This window comes from Sarcophilus harrisii, chromosome 1 (genome assembly GCF_902635505.1).
Source record: "Sarcophilus harrisii chromosome 1, mSarHar1.11, whole genome shotgun sequence".
Classification (NCBI taxonomy): domain Eukaryota; kingdom Metazoa; phylum Chordata; class Mammalia; order Dasyuromorphia; family Dasyuridae; genus Sarcophilus; species Sarcophilus harrisii.
In genome coordinates this window covers 633398404-633425490 of record NC_045426.1, presented here as the reverse complement: position 1 = coordinate 633425490, position 27087 = coordinate 633398404, and the positions used below count along the sequence as shown (strand labels likewise).

Here is a 27087-nt window from a genome sequence, read left to right as displayed (position 1 = left end):
ATAAAGTTAAACTAACTTGGCATTTCAGGATTATGAGTTACTTTCTATCTAAAGGCATGTTTTTGCATGTAATATTGTGATTTCATGGATGTGGTGTCTCCATTTTTCCATTAAAAATTACCTTGCTTTTTTATAGCTTTCCCAAACTCACTTTTGAGGGGAAACTCAAATCCCCTTGGAAAGCAACTTTGCACCCACTCAGACCCACAAGGGCACCCAGAGCTAATATCATTTATATCATTGCCTCAATGTGCACTTTGGTAACATGGCTTAAAATTATGACCATCTGAGCCCAACTGTGGCCAGTAATAATTACTAATGTTTACCCAAGCTTTTGAGTATTCATAACAAGAGACCTGTTGGATTTCGTTCCTAGGTTTTTGTTGTTTTTGTTTTTTTACGAGCAAGTTTTTAATTAAATGCAAAAATTGCTATTTATTTCAATATAACACCCAAGTTTGATTTGACTAAAGAATTACTCCATTTCACAGCACCTAAGTTATTTATAATATAAATTTTTATCCCAGATTTTATCTTAGCATAGGTCCTTTAACTTCTAAGAAGGGAAATCTTATGAGTGTAATTTTGCTAGGATAGAGTACAAAACAGACATGGAGAATTTTTCATCAGTTTGTAGTAATTCAAACTTCCTTTCTGAAATATTTGCCTGTGCTTGATCTTAGTGATGCTAAATTAGACCAGCCCCTTTTCCAGTACATTCATTGAGTTATATTACATTGAGTTCTTTAAGCATTTGTCATGTCTAGCATTGGAAAGAACCTGGGTCAATCTTTTTATTTGATAGATGAGAAAATGGCCTCAAAGTGGGAAATGATATGATCAGTTATACTGTGAGTGAAAGGCAGAACCAGAAGAAAAACCCAGGTCTTCTGATTTTAGTTCCTTGTTTTTACCATTACATTAATGAGGCTCAATTAGATATTGTCTGGTGTTAAGCATCACATAACCTATAATTTGATTTCTCACATTATCATAGGATTTAGAGCTGGAAGGAAACTTATACATCATTTAGTCCAGTTGCCTTCCCGTGTCTCCTCCTCCCTGCCCAGAATTCTATCAATGAAAAAAAAATATATCAAGACTTTGAGTTGTGTGTGATTTTTTTTTCCCCCCATGGTCACAGCAATAGCAAGTAGCAGAGCCAAAATTCAAGTTTTATCTCAAAATCCAGAATTTCATTCTTCTCTCTTATTATTTCATGCTATAATGACTAAGATCTCAACTCTTGTCATAGTTTCAGATCTCTTCAATGGTAGCATTGGATTATTTAAATGGGCATTTTCCTGTATTTGGTATAATTCAGTTAGTGAGTATATGTGGAAAAGTTTGGTTACTGACTTAATACAGAGGGCCATTCTAGTGGCCTAGACAAGCCATAAGAAATTTTTATGTGATCTCTTCTGAACTATATCTTTCTCCCACAAGACAAGGAATGTACATCAAGCGAAAATTTCCTTCTCTTCAGGCTACTCCCTTTCAAAATACAACTTGCATTTATATTTAGGTACTTCCCAAAGCAAACTGCTCCCTAGTAATTTAACTGGCTGTTTAGGCTGGCATAACTTATTTTTTTCAATTTAAACAGTATGCGTCTGACTTTTATATTGTGGGTGTTTCTCCATGTGCCCCAAAATACACACATGCTGTCTGTTTTATAAGCAAACCTTCAACTCAAAATAATTGCACTGATTTTTTGAGAACTTCCTTTTTACTTGTGTCAGATCTTTGTCATCTGCTGTAGCTGTTTGAAAAAGATTGTATATAATGTTATGAATTGCAGAAATAGAAATGCTATCACTGATGTACTTTGTTTTTGTGATACTGCCACATTTACAGTATTAAGATGTTAGAACTGTGTGGGTTAAAATTCTTTTATTCTCTTCAATTTTTGTCTGATGACATTTTATGAAGGATGGATTTAGTTTGTTTCTTTAGAAGGATGTTTTTCAGTCTTTGTTTCTAATACATCTCCATAAGTTTAAAAAAAAATTTTTTTAAGATAATTTCTTTAGTATTATCTGTGGCTGCAAAACTTATTTTCTTTAAGCCACTTCAAGCACTTGGTCAAACTTTATAGGAAAGCAACGTTCACAAAAAATTGAGCAGCTCTCTTTTACCTATTTTGAGTCAGTCAGAAGCAAAAGCTATGGGTTTGGCATTCTGTTCAAATTGATTTTTATTTAATTTGTAGGTGCTCGAGATCCCAGAATTACAGTATTGCTCATATATGGCATATGATTTGATAGCTACATATCTACTCTAGCTCTTAAGAGGTTAACTGATAAGCTTATAGTTGTGTTGGAATGTCTCAGAAATCTAAATGGTTTCTGAATTCTAAATTTTTTTTATTTTTACATATGTTGATGTGACATGGACTCCGTTATGTTCTTTATAATCCTGCATCTTTGGGTATGTTTTTGCCATTTAATTGTCATAAGTGAATGTATTGGTTTGGCCAAATCACTACAGTTGGTGGTTTCCAAATATCTCTTAGAGAGAAAGCAGATGCAGATAAAGGCTACCTCTGACTTCTTAAATAAATTCATGAAAAATATAACAACACTGAAAACAGCCAAATTATTGCCTAAATAGACTGAATTGTGATCATTCAGTCCTGACTCCTGTGCCATACTGTGACCCTTCAGTAAGCACTCATCTCTCTAGCTGCCTCAGAAAGCAGGAATGAATAGTGTTGAAGCCTTTTCTGTCCAAGCTGTTCTCCCAGAAATCGGAGCAGCTGCCCTCGGAAGGCTAACACGTTTGTTTGGATTCAGGCTTCCATGTGGCAATATTGTGAAACAGCCAGCACTCTCCTGATTGGGGTTCATTTTCCTGTTTCAAACACAAAAGCACTTTTTCTCTCTTCCACACTTAAGAGTAGGTTGACAATTATTCCCATCTTCAGTCATCCCTCACTACTTCTCTCCACCTATACCTTTAAGTCAGATGTAAAAACAAAAAAATTTTTTAATAAACAAATTGATTTTGCATGATAAAAGCTTACCTTATTCCCTACTCAAAACAAATCAAAATTGCAGCAGCAAAAATCTCCTTTATTTTTCTGTCCTGAATCTGCTAAGAAACAGGGTTCTTTATTTAAAAGGATGGGGGTGGCAGTAGGAAATGGGGGTGAATGGTGGGTAGGAATATAGGGAAAGGCCTTTAGGGCTTAAGTTCAGATCTTGAAATATGAATGTACCCTTAAGGTGCTTTGAATGCTCAGAAACAAAACTATAGAAAGTCTGTGCTAATAGTATATATTCTTTTGTTTACAATAAACCTAAATAGGCTTCCTTTTGCTTAAACTCCTTTGCTGTCAGGAATATCTCATTTATGTGTGCATTGAATTCTAGCTTAGTATTTTAGTAAGACTTCCTTTTTATAATCAGCTGGAATAAGGTAGAATTTCATGATTTTCTCCTAATTTTGTGGGATTGGGAATGATCATTTAGATGCAATCTCTTCATAAAGAAGTTTGTATAGCATGGCCCTAATCTAATGAAGGACGAATAGAGAAAGCTCTTTTGTTTTAAAGCTCAATTCTCTGTTGACATTTTGGAAAAGAGTCCCAAGTATACTTTTAACTTAAATTACTTTCATAAAACCAATTCTTTTTTCAAGCCTTTATTGCTCATTTTGTCCACATATGCATACATTTTAATTGTGAAAAAGATGTGTCTTTAGAATGTGTTTTTTAAATATAAAAGTATATTTATCTTTTACCTGTCTTAGAACATGGTCATAGCACTATATTATATATAGATTATGATGTAACTTTTTTAGCATGGACCCCTGGGCTTTTCTCTTTAAGGCCTTTTTGAGTTATCCATGTTAACATCTGTTTTCTTGTCTCTGTGGCTTAAAAGGCCAAAGAGGTCTAGCTGATGAATTGTAGAGACGAATACTTTTACTTGTTGAATAGGGATTTTTTTTTTTTTTTTCAAATTCAGATGTCAGCCTGTTGCAAAGGTCTGCCTGTGGAAAGACCACTTATCAGAAACTCTGAAATTGGCCTTTCTCATTATTTATGTGTAAAATATTAGAATACCATATACAATATCAGTATGTACAAGACACCTACTCAATTGAACATTTTACCAAGCACTTACTATGTGCCAAGACCTTTGCATAAGGCCTTGTGCCCAGCACTGGGGATTATAATTATTTGTCCAGTATGTAAAAAATGCTAATTGATTTATTTGCCTATCAGTGTAACTGCACCTTAGGAGAAAATGGGGGTGAGTTTTAAGGGCTTTGGGTGGGGGGCAGAGTTAATATTTTGAATATTGTGTTCAGCTAATCGGAATCATTGCTTCAATGGGGTGGAAAGTGAGCACCTCCTCCCAAGGCCTTAGAAGAGTACCATTATCATTCCTTCCCTTTTCCACTTTGTGTTCTGAGATCTAACTTCAAAGTAAGATTCAACCCCTGCATTACTATGCTTTTCAAAATTAGGCCCTTGATGTCCTTTCCACAAATTTGGGGGGAGAGGGCTATACACAGAGTGGGAAGCTATTGATATAATGTGTCAGGGTACAAAATGTTCAACTCAAATTTCAAACTACTTGTTTCCTAGCTTTATAAAAATATAGTCCTACGGAGGCCCCAGGTCTGTGAATTTGGAATAATGCTAGCTGTTTCACAATTGTAATTCTCTGATGTTCTAGGTGCCTACTTCTTTCAGTCCTTCTGACAAAGCCTAAGCTCAGTGGGTTTCTGGGACATTGCACGACCCATCTTTTAGCCAGGTATTGACCTGTAGTCATCAGTGAATTCATCTCCTGAACAACTAATGGTTGTTTTGTTCTGATACCTAGATGAGTCATAGAAGAAGCAAATGAAACAATAATTACTTTTACATGGAGGGGCAGGTACGTTACATTGAGTACTGAACAATAAGTCTGGAGTTAAAATCCTGCCTCCTACACTTATTATGCACCCAAATGACTGGGCAAGTTACTTAAAACTATTTATGAGCTTCTGGCAACTCTCTAGGACTTACATACTTTACCTTTGGTGGAGGTAGTGGAAATCACAAATCCTATAGATATTCTTGTTTATATATGTATATGTGTGTGTGTATGTATATCTATGTATATTGATACATAGATATATATATATATATATGTAGGAATCAACACACTCTCTTGTTGTCTTTGTAAAATGCTTCTGAAGACCTCAGCTGTAAGGTGCTATTTAAGTATGTACTAAATATTATTCTGTTTGGGGTTTAACTTAGTTATTGTTTATCTTGCTAATGGTGAATGTTTTTTAAATTACTTATTTACTTTAAGTGTGGCAGTGGTAACTTAGGAGTTCAGAAACAGCTCCATTTTTTCACTTCTGAAATTGGAATTGTGTTTACTTTTTAAAATCAAGTATTAGCAAGTCCTTGGCTCTAGAGCTGATTAAAATTCAGAATTGACCAACTTAAATCCGTCTTAGTTCATTTTAAGGGAATAAAGTGTTTAGTTTGCTTATAAAAAGGACTAATGATGTTTATTCTTTTCTATCTTTTGCCCCTCCCCTCTACCTGAACCCCTTAACCCCAAAGGCCTTTTGGCTCCTAGAGAGGAAGTCATTTGTTAATTAATTTAGTGATCCTTCTTTCTAAGCAGAATGTACAAGTAAGACCAAAAGATTACAGGGCAGCTGATTGACTCTATACATAGCTCTCTTTATAGCAAGAGTGTTAGTATATGTATTTATGAGTTTTGAGTCCTGGGTCTATTAGAGAATTTTAATATAGCTGAGGAAAGTATAAAGGGATAGTGTTTTATAATTAAAGAGGAAAATGGGTTTTTATGAAAAGCTATTATTTAAGTTTACAGGTAAGAGAATAATTATGTTTCTGTGCAACAAAGTGGTTAATTACTCATGCAAAAAAAAAAAAAAGAGAGAATGTAGTATTTTAAAATCCAGACTTTTCTTACCTCTAGTACACTTCAGGTTATTTAACTGACATGTACTGAGGGGTTTTAACCCTTAGTTTTAACAGGTTTTCTAGTTTTATTTTATTTTTATAAAATAATCTAAAAAGAACCAAAAATTAAACTCTTTCATATATGGCTCTAATATCCCACCCCCCACACACCACACCTTACTACCACCCAGGAAACATTTTAGACAACATTTTGAATCAAAATGTTTTCTCACCATTTAAGGTTTACTATTTTCTAAGAATAGAGCAGCTAAAAGGCCTCATTTCAAGTGGTACTAAATATATATGGATTAGTTTCTACCTGTTCCATGGATCTATATGAAGATGTTTTGTGCTTGCAATAGAGACCATACAGTGCTGTTTTGTAAAACTGACAGTTCTTATATAAATTGCTTTATTTATATGCATTTGCTTTCATGTATAATTTTCATTTACTACATGGATTGTAAAAGTTAAGTGTAGCATATTACAGTACATGTTAAATAGAATTAAGACTTCATGTAGTTGAATACATTGTATGTATCCTAAACATGTTAAATGCTTGCATGATGCTTATGTGGTGACCCCACTTTAAATTAAGCCTTAATATGATGTTAAGTTTGTAAGCTTCAGAGTATGCAAAAATACTACAATGAGGGAATTAGCCTGTTCAAACCAAGAAGATACACAGTAATTCAGAGAGGCTTCTCACCTGAGATGTAAAGGGAAATGTGTAGGCCTAGAACTTTCTATCTACACTGTGACTGACCTAGCTAGCTACTAGCTATTGTTGTCCTTAGATCTGTGTAAAATGGGCCATTGTGCATTTCTATGGCAGTCAAATAGAATGTCATGTTCTGAAAATTCTTGGAATTTTTTCAGGGTTTTTCTTTTCTTCCTTTTGGTCTCATTTTGCTTTAGTCTTTAATTTTTCCATTCAGAGATTTATTTATGCCTAAAGTTCTGATGTATAAACCCTTTCTGATAACCTGCTCAAGTTCTAAGCTTTCTTCATGTAGTGCCATCTGTCATCACTTCTACGTACAATTTTACACTGAATTTTTTTTTTTTAATAAAACATTTTCAACTTGAGGTAAACAAAGTGGAGGGGACCCAGCTTTCTTTCTAATGTGGATCTACCTCAGTTAAACAGTTGGGTGCTATTTAAGAAGTGTGGCAATGAGATTGGAAAAAGTGACCAAACAGTAAGGTATGACTGTGCATATACATCTTGACAGTTCCCTGGAAGCCAGACTTTCTGTTTAATAACTATCTCATGTTTGAGTTCTCTGTTCTTTGTGCCTTTTGGTTTGAGTCCCAATGCTTTTTTCAAAATCAACATAAAAAACAAACTTATTGCCAGTGAGGGAAAACAAGCCAAACTGGCTACAACATTTAGCTATTTTTTCCCTATCCAAACATAGTAGATCTTTTATACAAAGAAAAAAAAGTCAAGAAGCAAAATTTGCATTTCTCAAACAATAAAATCCCCAACTCTTCTATGCATATGTGTAAGCAAACTTTTGGTTTTGATTAATGTAGGTTTAAAAAAAAATCAGATCATCTGACCAGATACAAATGTCAACCTCTTTCTCTGGTAGACCTTACAAGAGCCCTTATCTAAAGATGTAATATATGGCCTGATGAAGTTTTTTCTCCTCTCCCATTCTTACCCTCTGGAAGCTTTAATAAATAGTGAGGCCCAGGGAAGTTCAAGTCACTTGATCAAGATTACACAGATGAAATCTGAATGAATCTGAAATTTGAATCCAGTTTCCTAATTCTTAATCCAGTGCTTTTTGTCTCAAGAGGCAGGGGGCCTAATTAAAAATGGGGTATACTGGCTCTAGGTAACTAGCGACATCTAAGAGTTGGCACGTGTGTATATGTACATATGTAAGGAAAGGTGAGAATAAAATGTAAGGGAGAATAATTTTCCACGTTTTTATATTCAGCAATCTACAACTCTACTTTTTTTCTATAAGCTATATCTTTTTTACTTAATTCTTTTGGGGAAAAACTTTTAAGTTGTACTATACAATCTATCTTGAAGCCTTTTACTAATTTGACTTTATACCAGTAACAAATCCAGAGTAGGAAACTTTCCTGTAGCAGTTAGTTTTACAATTTTTAAAAGGTCTACATCAGAGTTGTAAGAGAACCGACATTCCTTAGTGGCAGAACTTTACAAGGTTCTATAAGGCTTTTTGCTGCAGAGACTCAGTGGGTCAGTTCCTCTGTTAGTGTTTTTATAAAGAAAAAAAAAAAAACTCCATCAGGTCTATACTTAAGCTATATTTTATAAAGAGTAAATCATCCTTTAATATGCTGCGTGTAAATGATCAGCATTGTTGCACTTTCTCAGTAATAATGTATGCCCTACAATTGGCTCCTAGACAAGGACTTTAAAATTAACTTGTTTTGTGTGTTTGTGTGTGTGTGTTGTGTGCCTGTGTGTATGTGTGTTTTTTAACATAACAGTAGTACTTTGGGGCAGATGATAAAATTTATAGGTACCTCAAGAAATTAAGAGCCTGAATATGCTGCATTTTGTTTCTTTCACTTTTACATGTAGCAATGTGTTCTCTTTCATTACCTTGTTTAGTCTATGAATTGCTAACTGTTGCTTCTAGGATCCCCAGAGGATGTTGCAAGGCTTTTTAAAAGTTCATCTTGCAGATTGTAGTATCCTTTTAAATTTATTCAAATGCAGTTGCTGGTTCAAAGATGTCACCCTGCATTGTATAGTGTAGAAAAAAGATGTTTCACACAAAAGGACTTGAGCAAAAGGATACTACATTTATAAACAGACAATAATGTTCCTAATCCCTTCTGCTCATGCTGCTTTCTTGATTCTTTTCTCAATATCATCAAGAGGTTGGTAGCTGGTTTCTAAATTCAAAAATTAAAAATCATAACTATTTTGATACATATACACTCTTAATGCACACATGAATCGTAGTTCAAAGTTTGAAAAGAGCCTTTGCAAAACTCCAATCTGAGCAAGTAGCCCCAAAGGTCAATGCTGCCATTAGATTGCCTCATCAGCCTAGTTAATCTAAAGACCTAGTTTCCTATGTAGTCCTCCTTCAACTGTGTTCCATTGAATTCAACCAATGTTTTAAGTGTCTATCATGTGCAAAGCATTGTGTTAGACGCTGGGGATATAAAAACAAAACCAAACCCCCAGTTCCTGCCCTGAAGGAGCTTACACTTTACTTCCCCTGCATTTCTTACTCCCTTGCCTCCAAACTCACCCCAAGAAAAAGTGAATCCAAAATAAGTAGAGATGGGGAATTGTCTGGTTTGAGAAAAGAGAAACTGGTGAAGAAAGCTCTTAGGCTGTGAAATTGAGCATCTATTGTCATGTTTAAGCTTTGATGGGTCCTTTCAAGCTTGTTTTTTGCTTCCTAGGTTAAATAGTTTGCACTACTTTTGCAATAAATTCTTGGAAAAACTAACATTTTGTTTTGTTTCTTACTGTGTGTGTGTATATATAAACTAATCCTAAAAAGTTAGCATAGTGTTTTTTTTCCACCTCCGTACATAATTCTTAATATGCGCAGAATGCTGTAAATCTGATAAAAATATGATGTGAATGATATTTTATAAAGTTATTTTGTATGGTGTCAATTTTGTTTTGCCTCATAGTACGTCAGCAAAAAAATAAAACTCATATTTACGACTATTTGTTCGAAAGATCCTGAATTATTCAAATATTCAATTTCAGTCTAAAGTTTTAAAACCATGGATTATCAGTATAGTTAACTAGTCTGCTATTTCCCAATTCATATTTTGTACACTTAAACTTGTTGATATCTTAAATCTTTTACTTCAACTAAAAAATTTTTTACCATAAAATTGGCCAATATGGGGGGAGGGGACAATGAGTACACTTTTAGTAAGTTTTGGTTCTAGTACAAGACAGAACAAATAAACCTTAATAGAACAGGCTGCAATTTAGAGTCTTGTAGACTCGAAAAGAATATTTGTTAAGGTTCATACTTTGGTCCTAGCATTATGGATGCAAATGGGTATGAGAACAGGAAAGAAGGTCCTGTCAAAGAGTTTCCATTCTAAGAGGAGAAATTGGGTTTCAGTTGCAAGTTGTAGGGAAAAGCCAAGCAGTCCTTAGAATGTAGCAGCAAAGAGATAGTAATGTATCTAAAGTATTCTTTACACTGGTAAAAGAATATATATATATATATATATATATATATATGCTTTATGTAATATTGAATCATTTGATAATGTCAAGGATTTTGATGGCAAGAATTTTCTTTTCTGGGCCGCCATGAAGAACCTGTTGCCAAGTCACAAATCTACAAGGCTTGAATCCCTGGCTAAAGACTGGAGGGTGGGTTCAGGATGAAGATACAGTGGAAGCCAGGTTCATAATCAGGAGGCTATAATTTCCCAGGGTTTTTGAGCTGTCTCTAGGTATGATTATTCTAACTTCAATTAAAATGAGGAGACCCATTGATAAAGACATCATCCAGCGTGGTTTTAAGTCTGAATTTAACTAGATATATGGCTTAAGTGCCTATTATGTGCCAGGTACTGTGATGATAAGTGCAGTCTTGACCGTTTCTGGCGTCTGAGCACGTGGAATAATGAAGTCCACAAAAACCATCACAAGGGAAATAACTCAAAATATTCCCTTTTAATTATAGGTCCATATTGTTATCTTTTCTAGTAATATAATATGTAATTAAGCTGATAGGAGATCATTGTGATACTTAACTTTAGTTTGCTATATAATTTCATATCAATTAGTAATTTTCATCAGTTGTGAAGATAAGATATACACAAAAAAATAAAGTAGCCTGTGATATGTGATTCAAACAGTACCACACAATTTAAAAGGAAGAAGTAACCATTTATTGAAACTTAACAGAAGGTAAGATCCAAGGTTTAAAAAAAAAAGTAGCTAAACTAGAAGGGGTGAATAGCAGTTCCCATAAGATTTGGGAATATTCCTGACTGAAAACTGCATCAGTGGTATCAATACTGTGAAGGTCAATGGAATGGGGAAAAAATGGAATGTTTTTACCAACAGAATTTTGTTGGACCAGTTATTTATCCTCTGTTTTCCTTAGTTAATGGGGATAATAAATAGCATCTACTTATTAAGGTTATTGTGCAGATGAAATGAGGTGTTTGTAAAGTGCTTGGTACAGTGCCCAGCCATAGTATGTCCTATATAAACTAGTTATTATTGCTGTGTGCCAAGTCCTATGCTAAGTGTTAAAGGTACAAAGAAAAAGTAAGTCTGCTCTCAAGAAGCTCACATTCTACATACATAAGATTCTACTACAGAGCCTTGGGGGTCCTTGGAATGCATTAATCGCTCTTCCTTGATATACTCTTTCCTCCTCCTCCTTGACTGCTCCTCAGGCTTTGCTAGATCTTCCTGATCACACTCTCTAAATATATTCCCCTGCATTCTGTCCTGGCCCTTCTCTTCTGCCTTCTACACTACCTCACTTGGTGATCACATTACCTGCCATTAAATTATCATCTCAGTGCTGCTGATTCTTGAATCCACCTATCCTACCCTAATCTCTTGTTGATCTTCAGTCTAGAATCTCCAGCTGCTATTTAGAAATCTCAAATTGGATGTCCATTAGATAGCTTAACTGAACTCGGTATGTACAAAACAGAATTCATTTGTCTTTCCCCTTGGCCCTCCCTTCCCTTCCCCCCCCCCCCCCCCCTTTAATCCCTGGCTGCATTTGAGGTGATTATTACTTTGAGCTGAAACTAAGGCTGCTCCCAGAGAAGATTATATTTTATTTTATTTTATTTTATTTTTTATTTAATAGCCTTTTATTTACAGGATTTATACATGGGTAACTTTACAGCATTAACAATTGCCAAATCTCTTGTTCCAATTTTTCACCTCTTACCCCCCCACCCCCTCCCCTAGATGGCAGGATGACCAGTAGATGTTAAATATATTAAAATATAACTTAGATACACAATAAGTATACATGACCAAAACATTATTTTGCTGTACAAAAAGAATCAGACTCTGAATTATTGTACAATTAGCTTGTGAAGGAAATCAAAAATGCATGTGTGCATAAATATAGGGATTGGGAATTTAATGTAATGGTTTTTAGTCACCTCCCAGAGTTATTTTTCTGGGCATAGCTAGCTCAGTTCATTACTGCTCCATTAGAAATGATTTGGTTGATCTCGTTGCTGAGGATGGCCTGATCCATCAGAACTGGTCATCATCTAGTATTGTTGTTGAAGTATATAATGATCTCCTGGTCCTGCTCATTTCACTCAGCATCAGTTCGTGTAAGTCTCTCCAGGCCTTTCTGAAATCATCCTGTTGGTCATTTCTTACAGAACAGTAATATTCCATAATTTTCATATACCACAATTTATTCAGCCATTCTCCAACTGATGGACATCCATTCAGTTTCCAGTTTCTAGCCACTACAAAAAGGGCTGCCACAAACATTCGTGCACATACAGGTCCCTTTCCCTTCTTTATAATCTCTTTGGGATATAATCCCAGTAGTAACACTGCTGGATCAAAGGGTATGCACAGTTTGATAACTTTTTGAGCATAGTTCCAAACTACTCTCCAAAATGGTTGGATTCGTTCACAACTCCACCAACAATGCATCAATGTCCCAGTTTTCCCACATCCCCTCCAACAATCATCATTATTTTTTCCTGTCATCTTAGCCAATCTGACAGGTGTGTAGTGGTATCTTAGAGTTGTCTTAATTTGCATTTCTCTGATTAATAATGACTTGGAGCATCTTTTCAAATGACTAGAAATAGTTTCAATTTCTTCATCTGAGAATTGTCTGTTCATATCCTTTGACCATTTTTCAATTGGAGAATGGCTTGATTTTTTATAAATTAGAGTTAATTCTCTATATATTTTGGAAATGAGGCCTTTATCAGAACCTTTGACTGTAAAAATATTTTCCCAGTTTATTGCTTCCGAGAAGATTATATTTTAGAGAAAAACGTGGGGCAGACACAATCCTGATTCCAGTGGAAAAGCCTCCGATCCTGATCTCAGTGGAAAAGCGTCTGATCCTGATTTCAGTGGAAAAGTCTCCTTGACCCAGAAATTAAAATAAACAAGGAAACTTTGTTAAAGGGCTAAAATAGTATTTCAGCTAAAATGGGACAGATGTTTAGAAAACAGTCTGCTTTTCCTCTTCAAGGAAAATGTCTAGAGAGCATTGTCAGACTTATGAAAAGCCAAGGTTTGATAATAATTTGGGAGCAGATCACTGAACTTTTTTGTACAGTACACATCTCCTTGGTTCTCTATGGAAAAAGAACTGGATCCAGATGAGTGGAAATTAGTAGGAGAGCAACTAGGTGAATACTACAATTCCAATCCAAACTCAATTTCCAAAAATACACTTAATACATATAATTTAATACAACTGGCTTTAAGAAATTATGTATTAGAATAAGGAAAAAGATGAAAGAGCAGGGGGAGGGGTGAGGAGAGCAGCCAACTAAACTAGGTGAAAAGGATGAAGAATCAGATAAGAATGGAATTAAGTACAATTCTGAGTGTGGCACTTCTTGACAGGATCATTTCCCACCCCCCCCCCCACCCCCCACCTACCTCCCTCAATTAACTCTTTATGGGTGGAGGGAGAAGGTGGTGGAAGAGGTAGTGACACAAACACAGCCACCTATTAAGCAGCCTATGACAAGATTACAAAAGGCATTGGTCAAGGCTAAGAGAGAAGGACAGGATATATCTGATTTTAAAATAAATGCATACCCTATGATTGAAGAGCTTAACTCTTCAGGTCAAAAAAGAAAATACATTCCTTTTGATTTGGAAAAAATTAAGGATTTGAAAAAGGGTTGCACTCTTTATGGGGTTACATCATCTTATGTTAAGATGTTACTAGTTTGGCTTATGAAATCTTAACTCCGAGTGTTTGGAAATCCATAGCTAGGACATGTTCAGAATCTGGACAAAACTTGTTGTAGCTTTTGGCATATCATGAATTATGTAGAATTCAAGCCAGATGCAATAGGCAAACGAGTTAATGTACAAATCACTTCTGACCAATTAGCCAGTGAAGGTCAGTATGGAGAGAATTCCGAACAGATTAATTACCCCACAACAGCTTATGAACAGATTGCTACTGTTGCTATAAAAGCTTGGGGTACACTCCCAGGAAAAGATAAAGGTAAAGCCTTCACAAAAATAGAGCAAGGTCCCAATGAACATTTTGTGGAACATCTGCAGACAGCTGTCATAAGAACCTTGGAGAAAATGCAACTACAGAAATAATGACCAGACATCTGGTTAAGAAAAATGCTTATGAGATTTGCAAAGGAATTATATGGGGACTAGACAAAGATGCTCCTTTAGAGGAGATCATAAGGCGCTGTGCCACAGTGGGCACAAGTGCTTATTATACCCAAACTATGATGAACATGGGAAGACAGGGTCCCTTTTGGCAAGGGACTTTTAGAGAAACTCATCGATGTTTTCAGTGTGGAAAAATAGGACATTTGAGAGCCCATTGTAGATATGGAAATAGAATGAGAAGACCTAAAACCCCATGTCCAAAATGCCACAAGGGCTTCCACTGGGCCTTAGAATGTAGATTGATTCAGGGAAATGAGAGGAAGGGCACAGCCCCAAGATATCATACAAAAGACAGGTGGGGCATGATGACAGCTGAGTTTACACCCAGAGAGTCTTTAGATTCTGATGGTGATCTGATGTGATCTCTCAGTCAAAAAGCAATTACATAGCAGAAAGGGATTACAATTGGAGAGAATACAGACTTTTTAAACCCAAACAGAAGGGCAATGTGCAGTGAGAGCAGCTCCAATGTAGTTGCCAGGTGATGAGAAGAGATTTAGAAAGTGGTAAATAGAAGGGACTAGATAGATTAACTGCTTGGGAGGAAGGGTTTGCTTGTATTCCTACAGATGGAGAAGGAAACAGATGGATGGCCATAGAACCTGGAGAGAGACAGAAAAGGAGAAAAACCTCAAAACAAAGGAGATCTGAGAAACATCTGACACTGAAAGAGCATGGCTGATAATGAGACTGTTGCAGGACTTGAAAACCAGCAGGAATCATTGGATTCCCTAACACAAGATGAGACTATTGCAGGACTTTCAAAGTTTGCAGGAATTACTGGATTCCTGGCACATGAACTAATGGACAATAGATTCCTTTTCGACTATTTCTAGGACTTATGGACATGTACAATTCCTGATATTGATTCATGTTATTTGTTACATCACTGCTAGTCTGTGTTACATTGCTATGTGCTTATGTAATTATGTGTAATACCTCCCATATTGATGGATTTGTGTATACTTGTTTTAAGAGTGAGCCCCTTCATGGATTTCTTCGACAAAGAGAAGATCTAATTCAGTTTCAATTGATCAATGCTGGACAGAAGCAGCTACACCCAAAGAAAGAACATTGGGAAATGAATGTAAACTGTTTGCATTTTTGTTCTTCTTCCCAGGTTATTTTTACCTTCTGAATCCAATTCTTCCTGTGCAACAAGAGAACTGTTCAGTTCTGCACACATATATTGTATCTAGGATATACTATGTATGACATATTTAGCATGTAATAGGACTGCCTGCCATCTAGGGGAGGGGGTGGAGTGAGGGAGGGGAAAAGTCAGAACAGAAGTGAGTGCAAGGGATAATGTAAAAAAATTACCCAGGCATGGGTTCTGTCAAGTAAAAGTTACACTTATTAAAAAAAAAAAGAGTGAGCTCCTTCAGAAACCCAATAATCTGATTTGATTTCCCATTTCCTCTGGTGTCTTCATCTCCCTTCCTGAGATGTCAGGGAGGGTGTGACCACCTTTTTATGGTGTTTTTACTCCTTTTTTGAGCAGCCAGCATGCTCTGTTGAGCATGATCACCTTCGTTTCAAGGGGTTCTCACCTCCTTGAGAAGTCAGGGAAGAAATGACCCTCTATGTTCTAAATCAAAAGAAAGCGGGAGATGTTAGAATTCTTACAAGGTGCTGTCAGTGGAATTGATAGAGACAATGGTTGTTTAGCAGGTTGCTTAACAGGTCTCTAGATGTACTTAGTACTTACTACAGTTTCACAAGATTCGCACCTGCAAGAGAGCCCATATAAGATAGGAGCCTCATGCAGGATTGACTCCAGAAGATTCATAAGCCAGGATTCAGTTGAGGAGACTCACAAGTCGGGCAGTATGAAGGAAGACAGAGAAGTGGTGGCAGGCTGTCCTGGGGAGAACAATGAAACCAAGATCCAGAAGGCCTCCAGAAAACTAGCCGAACCCCAAGTGAAGGAGATAAGAATTTGGAAAAGACAATAAAGGATTTGTAGTTTAACTCCTGGTTGCATTTGGGGTGGTTACACTGAATTGAAAGAAAGGCTGCCTCTAGAAGCCCAAGAAATCTGCTCTCAGAGAACATCACATTTTAGAGAAGAACATTACATCTTCCCTCTTATTATAGAGAATAACACTATTCTCTTAGTCCCTCAAACTCCCAAACAAGGACTATTTCTCTTCTTCCAAATCCCAATCTAGTGCCAAACCCTGTCCATTTCACTTTTGCAACATCTCTCCAATATGTCCCCTCCTCCTTTGACACTTGTTACCGCTCTAAAATTGATTCTAATCACTTCACACATTGATTACTGCCATTACCTGCTGGTGAATCTGCCTTCCTTGTCTCCTATTCCAATCTACTTTCTTTTCAGACACTAATGTGGTTTTCCCAAAACATACATCCAAGCATATTTAGTACACCCCAGTGATTTCCTATTACTTCTAAAACCAAACACAAAATATTCTGTTTGGCATCCAAAGCCCTAGCTCCTTCCTACCTTTCTGTCATTTTATATCTTACTCTCCACCATTAACTCTTCAACCCAGTGACATCAGCTTCTTGGTGTTCTATGAACAAGATACTCCATCTTAGGCATGTTCTCCCTCCTCTGCTCCAACTGTTGATTTCCCTTGGCTTCCTTTAAGTCACAATTAAGACCCCTTCTTTTACAGGTAGATTTTCCCAACCCCTCTTAATGCCAATGTCTTCTCTCAATTACTTATTTTGTATATAACTTGCAATATATATATATACACACATATATATTACTATCAATATTTACAATACAGTTGACATAGTCTTCTTGTGCGCTGAATTCAGAAGATCATATTTGGAATGGTTTACCAGTTTCAAGCAGGGCTCTGCTAAAATGAAATATGTCAGGAGGGCAACCAGAAAGACTGAAGAAGTAGCCCTTCTTGCTTGGGCCAACTCTTCTTTTTTGTCCCCTTTGCCCCATTTTTTTCCAGCAAATTGTCCCCAGAATCATCTTTTTCCTTATCTTCACTTTATTAATTAGTTCTTTTTAAGACAACTACCAACACATTGATGTTTCCTCCATTTTTTTAAACATCAGCAGCCATCTAGTGCACTGCCTAACTGAGAGGATTCACCATTATAACATATCTGACAAATGGACATCCATCCTTGACTTGAAGCCTTGCCATGAAAGAAAATCTATATAACCTCTTGCAACTTCCTTGTGCTGCTCCAGGTGCTTTCATCTGAAGTCAAACAAAACAATGACAAATCTAATCTCTTTTGTCTGTAAAAGGTGTTTAAATACTTGAAGATAGTTCTCATTCTGAATGTTTCATTCTGCATACAAGTCCATCACCTCTATTTGTCAGGAAAAGGTTTGCATGGTTCATCTGGAATCATGAGTTTGGGATTTTTTTGCCATTTCTCAATTCTACATTTAGGGTTCTCTAAAAGCGAGCCTTCTTTAAAAAAAAAAAAAAAAATCAAATGAAACAAGTTAAAACAGTAGTCCAGGGCTGATCTGATTTCTGAACTATTTTATTGGAAGAAATATGTACAATTTTTTTTTTTTTTAAAATACAGAATCAAAAATCTTTACAGTAAAAAAAATAAGCACTCTTTTATCAAACAGTAAACATTTCTTGCTATACAGAAATTAATATGTAATATACTATGTACTACATATTTAACTGAAAATAAACTACATATTCAACTGAAAATGAATGTGGTCCCCAAGAGAAATAATTTCACAATATACATATATTAATTTACATTTACTATCACTAGAACTTAAACCTATATTAATTAATGAAAGAGAAAAACATTTCATGTTTGTTTCCCTGAAGAGTGTAGAAGTTCAGCATCAAATAAGATCAACAAGACATTAGAATAAATATACAGCTTAGTGATACCCTGAAAAGTAATGTATATTAGAGGCTTTCTTTTTACTTGCTCCTCTGGCTGAAGTGGATAGATGGATTGAATAAAATATAATACACTAAAAATAATATGATCTAGTAGGAGTCACAGAAAAGTTATCGGGATAAAATTTAGTAACTCTGTATTTAGTTTAGGAGAAAGGGGACCAAGTGCAGAAGTAGCGCTGGTAGCACAATTTAGGTTAATTATTAAGTGTTAATTTTTATTTTAAGATTCAGCTTCTTCATCCTCACTGTCATCATCTTCATCTTCCTCATCATCGTTATCATCATCATCATCTTCTTCTCCTTCCCCTTTCTCTTCTTTAAGCATTTTCAGGTATTTGCTGGCTAAAATCTTCTTTGGTAATATGTCTTAAAGAAAAATTGTGCTATCAGCAAATAGTTGTAGTAAACAACCACAAATGCAAATTTCAAAGATTACCAATTCCTGATAAAAATGCCCATTTCTATCAGCTTGTAAAGAGGGAAAGAATTTAGTGTAGGCATTTGGAAAACATAAGAAAAAAAAATATTAAAAGATATGCCTATCATTGATGGCAGACTATACTGAATGCCTAAGCAAGCTACTCTTCACTGTTTCTAAAACAACTCAACAGTGGAAACAAAATTAAAATATTTTTAAGGTATGATGCCATCCAATAACAAAATACAAAACTTTTGCTTTCTTAGGGCTACAAAGACAAGTTTTGCTCTTTGTTGTGTAGGAGCTGAATACCCTGATCTAATGAAATAACCTGCTATGCTTGCCAAACCTGCCAAGTATTCATCATACATGCTATATTTTGAAACCTGTGGCAATCTTAATCAGGAAAGGATCTACTTTCATGAGTGCTAATATGAAACTCAACTGTAAACTACTAGACATGTTTATAGTCTGCTTCAAAAACTGAATACCTGCAAGAAATTGAAAGGTTTCCGATTCTTCTGCAGTATTTGATAAGTCACTGTAAATAAGTGCTTTCTTCTCTTTTCCACTGCCATGTTTATAGGAATAGGTGGCTAGATACTGAACAAAGAGTTCCTACAAGATGGAAAAAGATAAAAATTCAGTAAAGATTCTGTTACTTTCCATTAGCGCTTATTTTAAATTTATACTAAGTTTAGAAAACTTCAATTTGAAATTATATTATAGTCTTTAATATCACTGCAAGAGGTACATAGACATTACATTGTAGTTATCAGTTTAATGTTGAGAGAAGCGTAGCAATTGGTCATTCCACAAAAATTTATTTCAGGTTTAGTACTTTTATCAATTCTTATCAACGATATCATGGACAATGAATAGAATTCAGCCAATGATCAATTATATATGGTAATGGAGGAGAAAAGTAATGTAAGTTATCCCCAAAAAAAGTCACAATTGGCTCTAGAAATGCAATTTTTTTTACCTTCCATTTGAAAATAGGTATATCTGAAGTTCTGGTAATTCACACCACTGCAAACCAGATAATGAAGCCAATGAGTTGGGAGTTGTAAAGCTGGCCAGACTTCTTTCTCCCAGCTCAACTCCTCCATGCTGAGGATAGACAAAAATATCTCTTAAACTGATGCAAAGCACCAGCCTGAACTGTGCTGCATGCACTCCCCCAAAGTGTGGCTTGTCTAGCCCATGCTTTCTCAGTCAAGGAGGTAATTAAGGAGGTTTGTGCTTTAAAATCTAGTAGCCTAATAAAAGGAAGGACCCTCAAAGCTCTCCTGTTTTCCAGTTGTTAGTGGATTGAGGAGGTATCAGTAAAGAAGCTGGAAAGTCTCCAGCCCAAACCTTCCTGGTAAGGCCTTAAAAGAATAAGGTGATTAAATTCTATGCCTGTCTTGAGAAATGGCAGCAAAAGGACAAAATTAAATAGGAGCCCATTAGCAATGACAGGCTCCAACAAGCTCCAACCCAGAATACCACAAGTTGACTAAGAATCAATTTGGAAATACTTTAGTTCAGGGGGGAAAAAAAAATACTGCGTCAACAAGCATAAAATATTGAGAAACTTACATTAATTCAACACCTGTCAAGCACTTAGTGTTTAGTTTTCAAACCCACTAAAAGGAATGAGTTCAGAGTAGAAAAAGTGATCATTAAAGCCGAGATACATTTTAAGGGAGAGTAAAGCTTATTGTGATTAGCCAAAATACATTAAGCAACCACTACATACAAAGTTCCTACAATTGTTTGTGCTTTTTGTAAACTCGGAAAAGAAAATTACAGCGAGAGACTAGATGTTGGAAGATCATCTTAAACCTACTGATTGTTAGGCACTGACATAAGTTAATATGGGATGTTGCAGAGTATAATGAAACAATTGGGGTTCGGTGACTTGGCCAGGGTGACACGGCTAGGGCGTTTTTAAGTGTCTGAGGCTAGATTTGAACTCGGGTCCTCCTGTGCCCCCTAGCTGCTCCCCCGTAATGATATTTTTAAGGTAAGCTTGAGGTACAGCTCTGCAAGTCAATATAAGTATAGAATTACCAGAGTGTGGATTTCAAATATAAATAGTTCCTGGGCACCTGTATGTACCTTAGTTCCCTCATTTCTAAAATGGGAATAAATAACTCCCTCTCTGAGTTGTCGTGAGAATAAAATCATACAATAATTGTAAAGAGCCTGCGAACCTTAAAGCCCTAGATAAACCGCCAGCCATCTTACTACGTCTTACTGGACTGTGCCTGCATTTGTATTCCACCCAGAAGGCCCACTCCGTCCGAAATCACGGAGAAGCACACGCTTTCTGAACTCGACAGTTGAGATTTGTTCTCTAGATTCATTCCGTTTTGACGAGTGCGGGGGAATAGAATTTCTAGAGAAGACCTGCCACAGCTGCGACGGATCACATTGCATTTGGCCGAGAGCGTCGAGGGCACTGGCTGGGGAAGCGCGGAGCCCTACACTGGAGATCTGAGCAGGGAAAGGTCATTCGCTCCTCCTTCCCCCCAAAACCGGTCACTCGGGGATTAATAATGCCGGCTCAACTTTCTGAAAGCTTTTGCCTTCAAACCCCATCATCCTCCGCGGTTTCCCTCCCTGACTTATGTCCGTGTCTCCCCGGAGGCTTTGCGCTGACGACGACCTCGCTCTACATCCCTGCTGCTGGAATCTACTCCTTGTCGGACGCGGGGAGGAAAGGGGACGGATAACGGCAGCAGCGCTGCACCGAGCGATGCTGGGAATACTCGGAGCCCAGAGCCTCTCCCGGGCCTCGCCGCTCAGTCCCTACGCTTTGGGTTCCCCGGCCCCCGAGCAGGCCGCGAGACGTGATCCCCCGGCAAGGCCCCGACCTCGCCGAGCCTTTTTTTTTTCCTCCCCCTAAATTAACTTACTTTTTTTTTTTTTTTTTTTTTTTTTTTTAAAGCACGCCTCTCCTGGAGCCAGCAGCGTGGGCTGGGTTAGGGCTCGCGCTCGTGCTCGCGCCAGGCCAAGCGGCGCGTGCGCGCGAGGGCAGTACGCGAGACGCGGCCGTTGGGGGGGGAAGGGCGGGAGCCCGGACACCGCCTCCTTCCCCCTTTCCCCTTTCCCCTTTCCTCCTCGCTTCCCCTTTTCCCTCCTCCTACTCACCGTGGCTTTGGCCGTGAGCACCAGCGCCTCCTGATTGATGCTGGACACCTCTGGGGAGCTCTTCATGATCACCCGAATGCGAGACAAAGGCAGTGAAATCAGCCGCTGGTCGCCGCATTTCTCTTTGCCGCCAAACCCGTCCGCCATCTTACCGCCCCCGACCCGGCAGCAGCGGCAGCAATCGCGCGGCCGCCACTACTCCTGCTGCCGCCGCGGCCCCCGCGGCCCCCGCCCCTTCCGAAATGTCCGCAGGGCACTCTGACAAATAAAGTTCATTGAAAGGGAGCCGTTTGGGCCCGCTGCCTTATGGGATACGTAGTTCTCTAGAAGAGAGACTACTGGCCCCATGATGCTCCGCGCCAGGGCGCTCGTGGCTCCGGTGAAGGAAGGTTCCCTTCGGATCCGCGGGGCTAGCTCGATATTTGGTCCGTGTTTCTCTTGATCCCGAAAACTGGAGTCGGGATTCCCGAATAAGCATAAGCTCTGGACGTCAGAAACCTGCAAGTCTGAGGGGACTGACGTTGGAGCTGCCGTTTTAATCGTCTTGCCTTTGATTTCCCAATCTCTGTGCCCGAGTACATCAAATCCTAAAACTTCCGCCTTGGGAAGGACCTAGAAACGAGCCGTCTATTAATTAATTAATTAAAAAAAAAAAAAGAACAAAATCAAGTCCCAGCCTCATTTTTGCATTATCTTCCAGAGCAGACGGTGTGTAAGGATTTCTTATTATTTAATAGGGCCTTGAAAACACTTGGAAATCTAGTCCAACCCCTTTGTTTTGCAGCTGGAGAAACTTGAGACCTGAAGAAAAGAAATGACTTATGTAAGTCATCCAAAAAAAAAAAAACTTTCAGTCTGTCCAACCCCGATAGCAATAGTTCCCATATCCCTTCTCTCCTTGGAAAAAGCAATCTAAAAACGATTCCTTCACTTTTTAACCTCTACATTTTTCAGCCTCAACATGCAACTGAAACTGCTCACTCTAAAATCACTAATGCTCTTAAACTGCCAAATCCTTTTTTTTAAAATAACTTTTTATTTACAAGTTATATGTATGGGTAATTTTACAGCATTGACAATCGCCAACCTTTTGTTCCAACTTTTCCCCTCCTTCCCCCACCCCCTCCCCAGATGGCAGGATGACCAATACATGTTAAATATATTAAAGTATAAATTAAATACACAATAAGTATACATGACCAAACAGTTATTTTGCTGTACAAAAAGAATCGGACTCTGAAATATTGTACAATTAGCCTGTGAAGGAAATTTTAAAAATGCAGGCGGGTAAAAATGCATTTTTAAAATTTCCTTCAGGGGATTGGGATTTCAATGTAATGGTTCTTAGTCATCTCCCAGAGTTCTTTCGCTGAGCATAGCTGGTTCACTGGTTCAGTTCATTACTGCTTTATTGAAACTGATTTGGTTCATCTCATTGCTAAAGATGACCACGTCCATCAGAATTGATCATCACATAGTATTGTTGAAGTATGTAATGATCGCCTGGCCCTCCTCATTTCGCTCACCATCAATCAGCTCATGTAAGTCTCTCCAGGCCTTTCTGAAATCATCTTGTTGGTCATTTCTTACCGAACAATAATATTCCATAGTATTTATATACCACAATTTATTCAGCCATTCTCCATCTGATGGGCATCCACTCAGTTTCCAGTTTCTGGCCACTACAAAGAGGGCTGCCACAAACATTCTTGCACATACAGGTCCCTTTCCCTTCTTTAAGATTTCTTTGGGATATTAGTCCAGTAGTAACACTGCTGGATCACTGATGGATCAAAGGATATGCACATAAACTGCCAAATCTAATGACTTCTCAATTCTCATCCTTTTGGATCACTCCTCAGCCTTAAATCTTGATTCAGTTTTCTGTCTAGATTATCATAATTTTACTCTATCATGGTTCTCCCAACTACTTGATCCATCCTCTCTCCTTTATTCTGACTTTTCATTCAGGCCAAAATCTATTGACAGATGTACCATTGGATTCTGTCCTGGGCCCTCTTTATACTGTTTCATTTAGTGATCTTAGCAACTTTCATGTATTCAATTATCATCCCTATGCTAAGGATTTTCAAATCCAATTTATCCTAACCTTTGCTTACCTTCAGTATCTCATTTCCGACTATTTACTGGACATTTGGAACTGCATACCTGGTGGGTATCTTAAATTCCACATGTCCAAAATTGAACTATTCCCCTCTCTTCCTTGGCCCCAAACCTTCCCTCTTCCTCAAGTTCCTTATTACTGTTTCAATGTAGTATCATCCTCCCCAGTGACCCAGAATTGTGATCTAGATGTCATCCTTGACTCCTCATTCTCAATTCCCCAACATCTCCCCAACACACACTCAATGTATTTCCAAACATTGATTTTACTCTTGCAACATTTTTCACACATCCTGGTCCACCTCATCACCTTATACCTGAACTATTTCATTAGCCTGCAGGTTGGTCTCCCTAACATAAATCTCTTCATTCAAGTCCCATCTTTCACTCAGCTGTCAAAGTGACTTTTCTGAAGTCTGACCATGCAACCACCTTCCCTTCCCCATCATGCTCCCACAAAAAAAAAAAAAAAAAAAAAACCCTTCAGTAAACTTATCACCTCCAGGATCAAATATAAAGTATTCTGGCAGTCAAGCCTTTCATAAGCAGCCCCTTTCCTACCTTCCAATTTTCTTACAGTTTACTGCCTTCACCCTCCATCTATTCCTTGCCAGTAACACTAACCTCCTTGCTTTCAGCTAAATAGACACTTGTTTCTTCATTTTGGCTGTCCTCCAGCCAAAGAAGTCTTCCCCAATCCCCTTTAGTTTCCCCTCTCTTCTGTTGATTCAATTTATCCTGTATTTAGCTTGTTTCTACATAGTTGTTTGCATGTTGTTGCCACATTAGACTGTGAGCTTCTTAGAAGCAGGAACTGTCTTTTACCTTTCTTTGTACCCCCAGTACTTATCACAATGTCTGATAAATAGTAGGTATGTAATGTTTCTTGACTGACAAAATGAGAGAGCAGAAAAATCAGATTTGGAATGTTCTCCATTGAATATGCTGACAGATAAGAGAATTTCTGGTGGGACCAAATTTCCCCTATCCTACTCCCAAGTCAGTTGATACTCTGAGCTGATGAAGTGATTAGAAGTTAATTTAGAAGCCACCATCTGTAGCTACTATGCCAAAAAATTTTTCATACAACAAATTCAATAAACATTTATTAGTGTAATTGTTATTATTCCCCTGTTTATAGATTTTTTTTTAAAATTGAGATTTAGACTATTTGCCCATGGTTACAAATCTTGGAAGACTTTAACCTAATTCCCAACATACCAAAGTGGCCTTAGTGATACACCAACAAACATTCCTAACACAAATGTTTATAGAAGTGGCAATTGAAAGATACATAGTAATAACCCCTACATAGTAATGCTTTACTTTTTACAAAGTATTTTCTAATTCTGCAGCAAATTTCCATCAATTTTTCCATTAGGTTACATTGTCAGGAAAAAAATGACAATTACATGGCACTTGAAGAAAGACTAATGACAAATAGGGAGACATAAGAAACTGATGTCTTTATTAAAATCAATAGTTATTTTTGAGACTTATCTTTAAGATCCATCCATTCTGGAGAGCAGTTTGAATATATGCCCACCCCCCAAAAAAAGTATAAAACTGCGTATCCTTTGATCCAGCACTACTATTACTGGGTCTATATCCAGCATAGATGGATGGTTGCATCATAAAGAGATGCATAAAAGAGGTCATTAAAAAAGAGGGAAAGGACCGACACATACAAAAACATTTATAGCAGGTTTTGTGTGTGTGTGTGTGGTGACAAAAAATTGGAAATTGAGAGAATGTGCATCAATTGGGGAATAGATGAACAAGTTGCGATTTACAAATGTAATGGAATACTAGTGTTCTATTAAAAATGATGAGCAGGCTGATTTCTGAAAAGACTTACATGAATTGATGCTAAGTAAAGTGAGCAGAACCAAGAGAACATTGTACACAGCTAACAACATATGTGATGATCAGCTACAATATACTTAGCTCTTCTTAACAATATAGTGATACAAGACAACTCCAAAAGACTTGTGATGGATAATTTTCACTTAAATTTTTTTTGTTTTTTTTCTTTCTTTCATGATTTTTCCCTTGTTCTGACTTTTTTCACAATGTGAATAACACAGAAATATGTTTAACATGATTTTACATGTATGGCCTATATTGAATTGCTTGCTGTTCTTGGAGAGGAGGGAGGGAAGGAGGAAAATTTGGAACTCAAAATATTACAAAAATGAATGTTTAAAACTAATTTTACATGTAATCAGGGAAGTACTATTAAGTGAAAAAAAATCCATAAACCCATAAGTAATCCTCATCGTAAAAAGTCCAGGAAGTAATAATTCAGTCTCTAATTGGCTTTTTCTTCTAAAATCCCCTATATATCAAAAAGAAACAAAAGATCTATTTAGCATAAAATTTGCCTAGCAGCAAACAGTACTCACCAGCTACAGAGATTCAGAAGAATTAGATTACATAATTCCTTCCCTTGATAAGTTTACAATATAGTGGGAAAGCCAAAATAAAAGTACAAAATAGAAGACCCTTGAACAAAAAAAAAAAAATTAAAAATCAAACTTCACATAAAGAAATGTAAGGTAATAACATAGATTTTAGGGTTTTATATATGTTTTATCTCTTTTGATCCTTACAAAAACCCTAGGAAATAAGTTATTATCCTCATTTTACAGATGAAGTATCCCAGGCGAGAGGTTTAAATGTCTTGCTCAAAGTGGCACAGCTACTAAGAGTTTGGGACAAGATTCAAATTCAAGTCTTCCTAATTCCAATTCCAATGTTCTATGAGCTTTGCCACCCACTTGCCTTGTTTATAGAAGAAAAAAGTATTGAGCTTGGGCTTAAAGAAGTAAGAGACATTAACTAGGTAGTTGCCAAGTCCTGTCAATTCTATATCTTTGGATGAAATTGTTCATTCATGTCTGACTCTGTGAGCACATGGGCTTTTCAGTTTTTCCTTGGCAAAATGTTGATTTGCCATTTTCTTGACCAGTGTGTCCCCATTTTACAGATGAGGCAGTGAGGCAAATAGGAGTTAAGTGATTTGCCCAGACTCATACCACTGTTGTCTAAGCCTGAGTTGGAACTTAGCTTTTCCTGACTCCAAACCCAGTGCCACTACTTAATTACCTCTCAATTTTAAGCCTTCTGAACCCTGCCTAGGTACCTTTTTAGTTCAGCATTTACCTCCACTTTTTTTTTTCTTTTTGCTAAGGCAATT

The 27087-nt window shown here is 37.1% G+C and overlaps 1 protein-coding gene across 2 annotated transcripts; it reads right to left on the bottom strand.

The window, feature by feature from the left end:
• Positions 1 to 17795: 17795 nt before the first annotated feature.
• CHRAC1 (chromatin accessibility complex subunit 1) lies at positions 17796 to 22391 on the bottom strand. Of its 2 annotated transcripts, none has more exons than XM_031947242.1 (3): positions 21765 to 22391; positions 19115 to 19241; positions 17796 to 18571 (listed from the first exon to the last, which is right to left on the bottom strand). In XM_031947242.1, the coding sequence occupies exons 1-3, from the start codon at positions 21909 to 21911 to the stop codon at positions 18426 to 18428; spliced, it is 420 nt and encodes a 139-aa protein (XP_031803102.1). In that variant the 5' UTR covers positions 21912 to 22391; the 3' UTR covers positions 17796 to 18425. The 2 variants fall into 2 exon arrangements, with proteins under 2 accessions (XP_031803102.1, XP_031803103.1); XM_031947243.1 differs by lacking the exons at positions 17796 to 18571; positions 21765 to 22391 and adding exons at positions 19609 to 19736; positions 20869 to 21498 and having other exon boundaries at positions 19150 to 19241.
• Positions 22392 to 27087: the final 4696 nt, after the last annotated feature.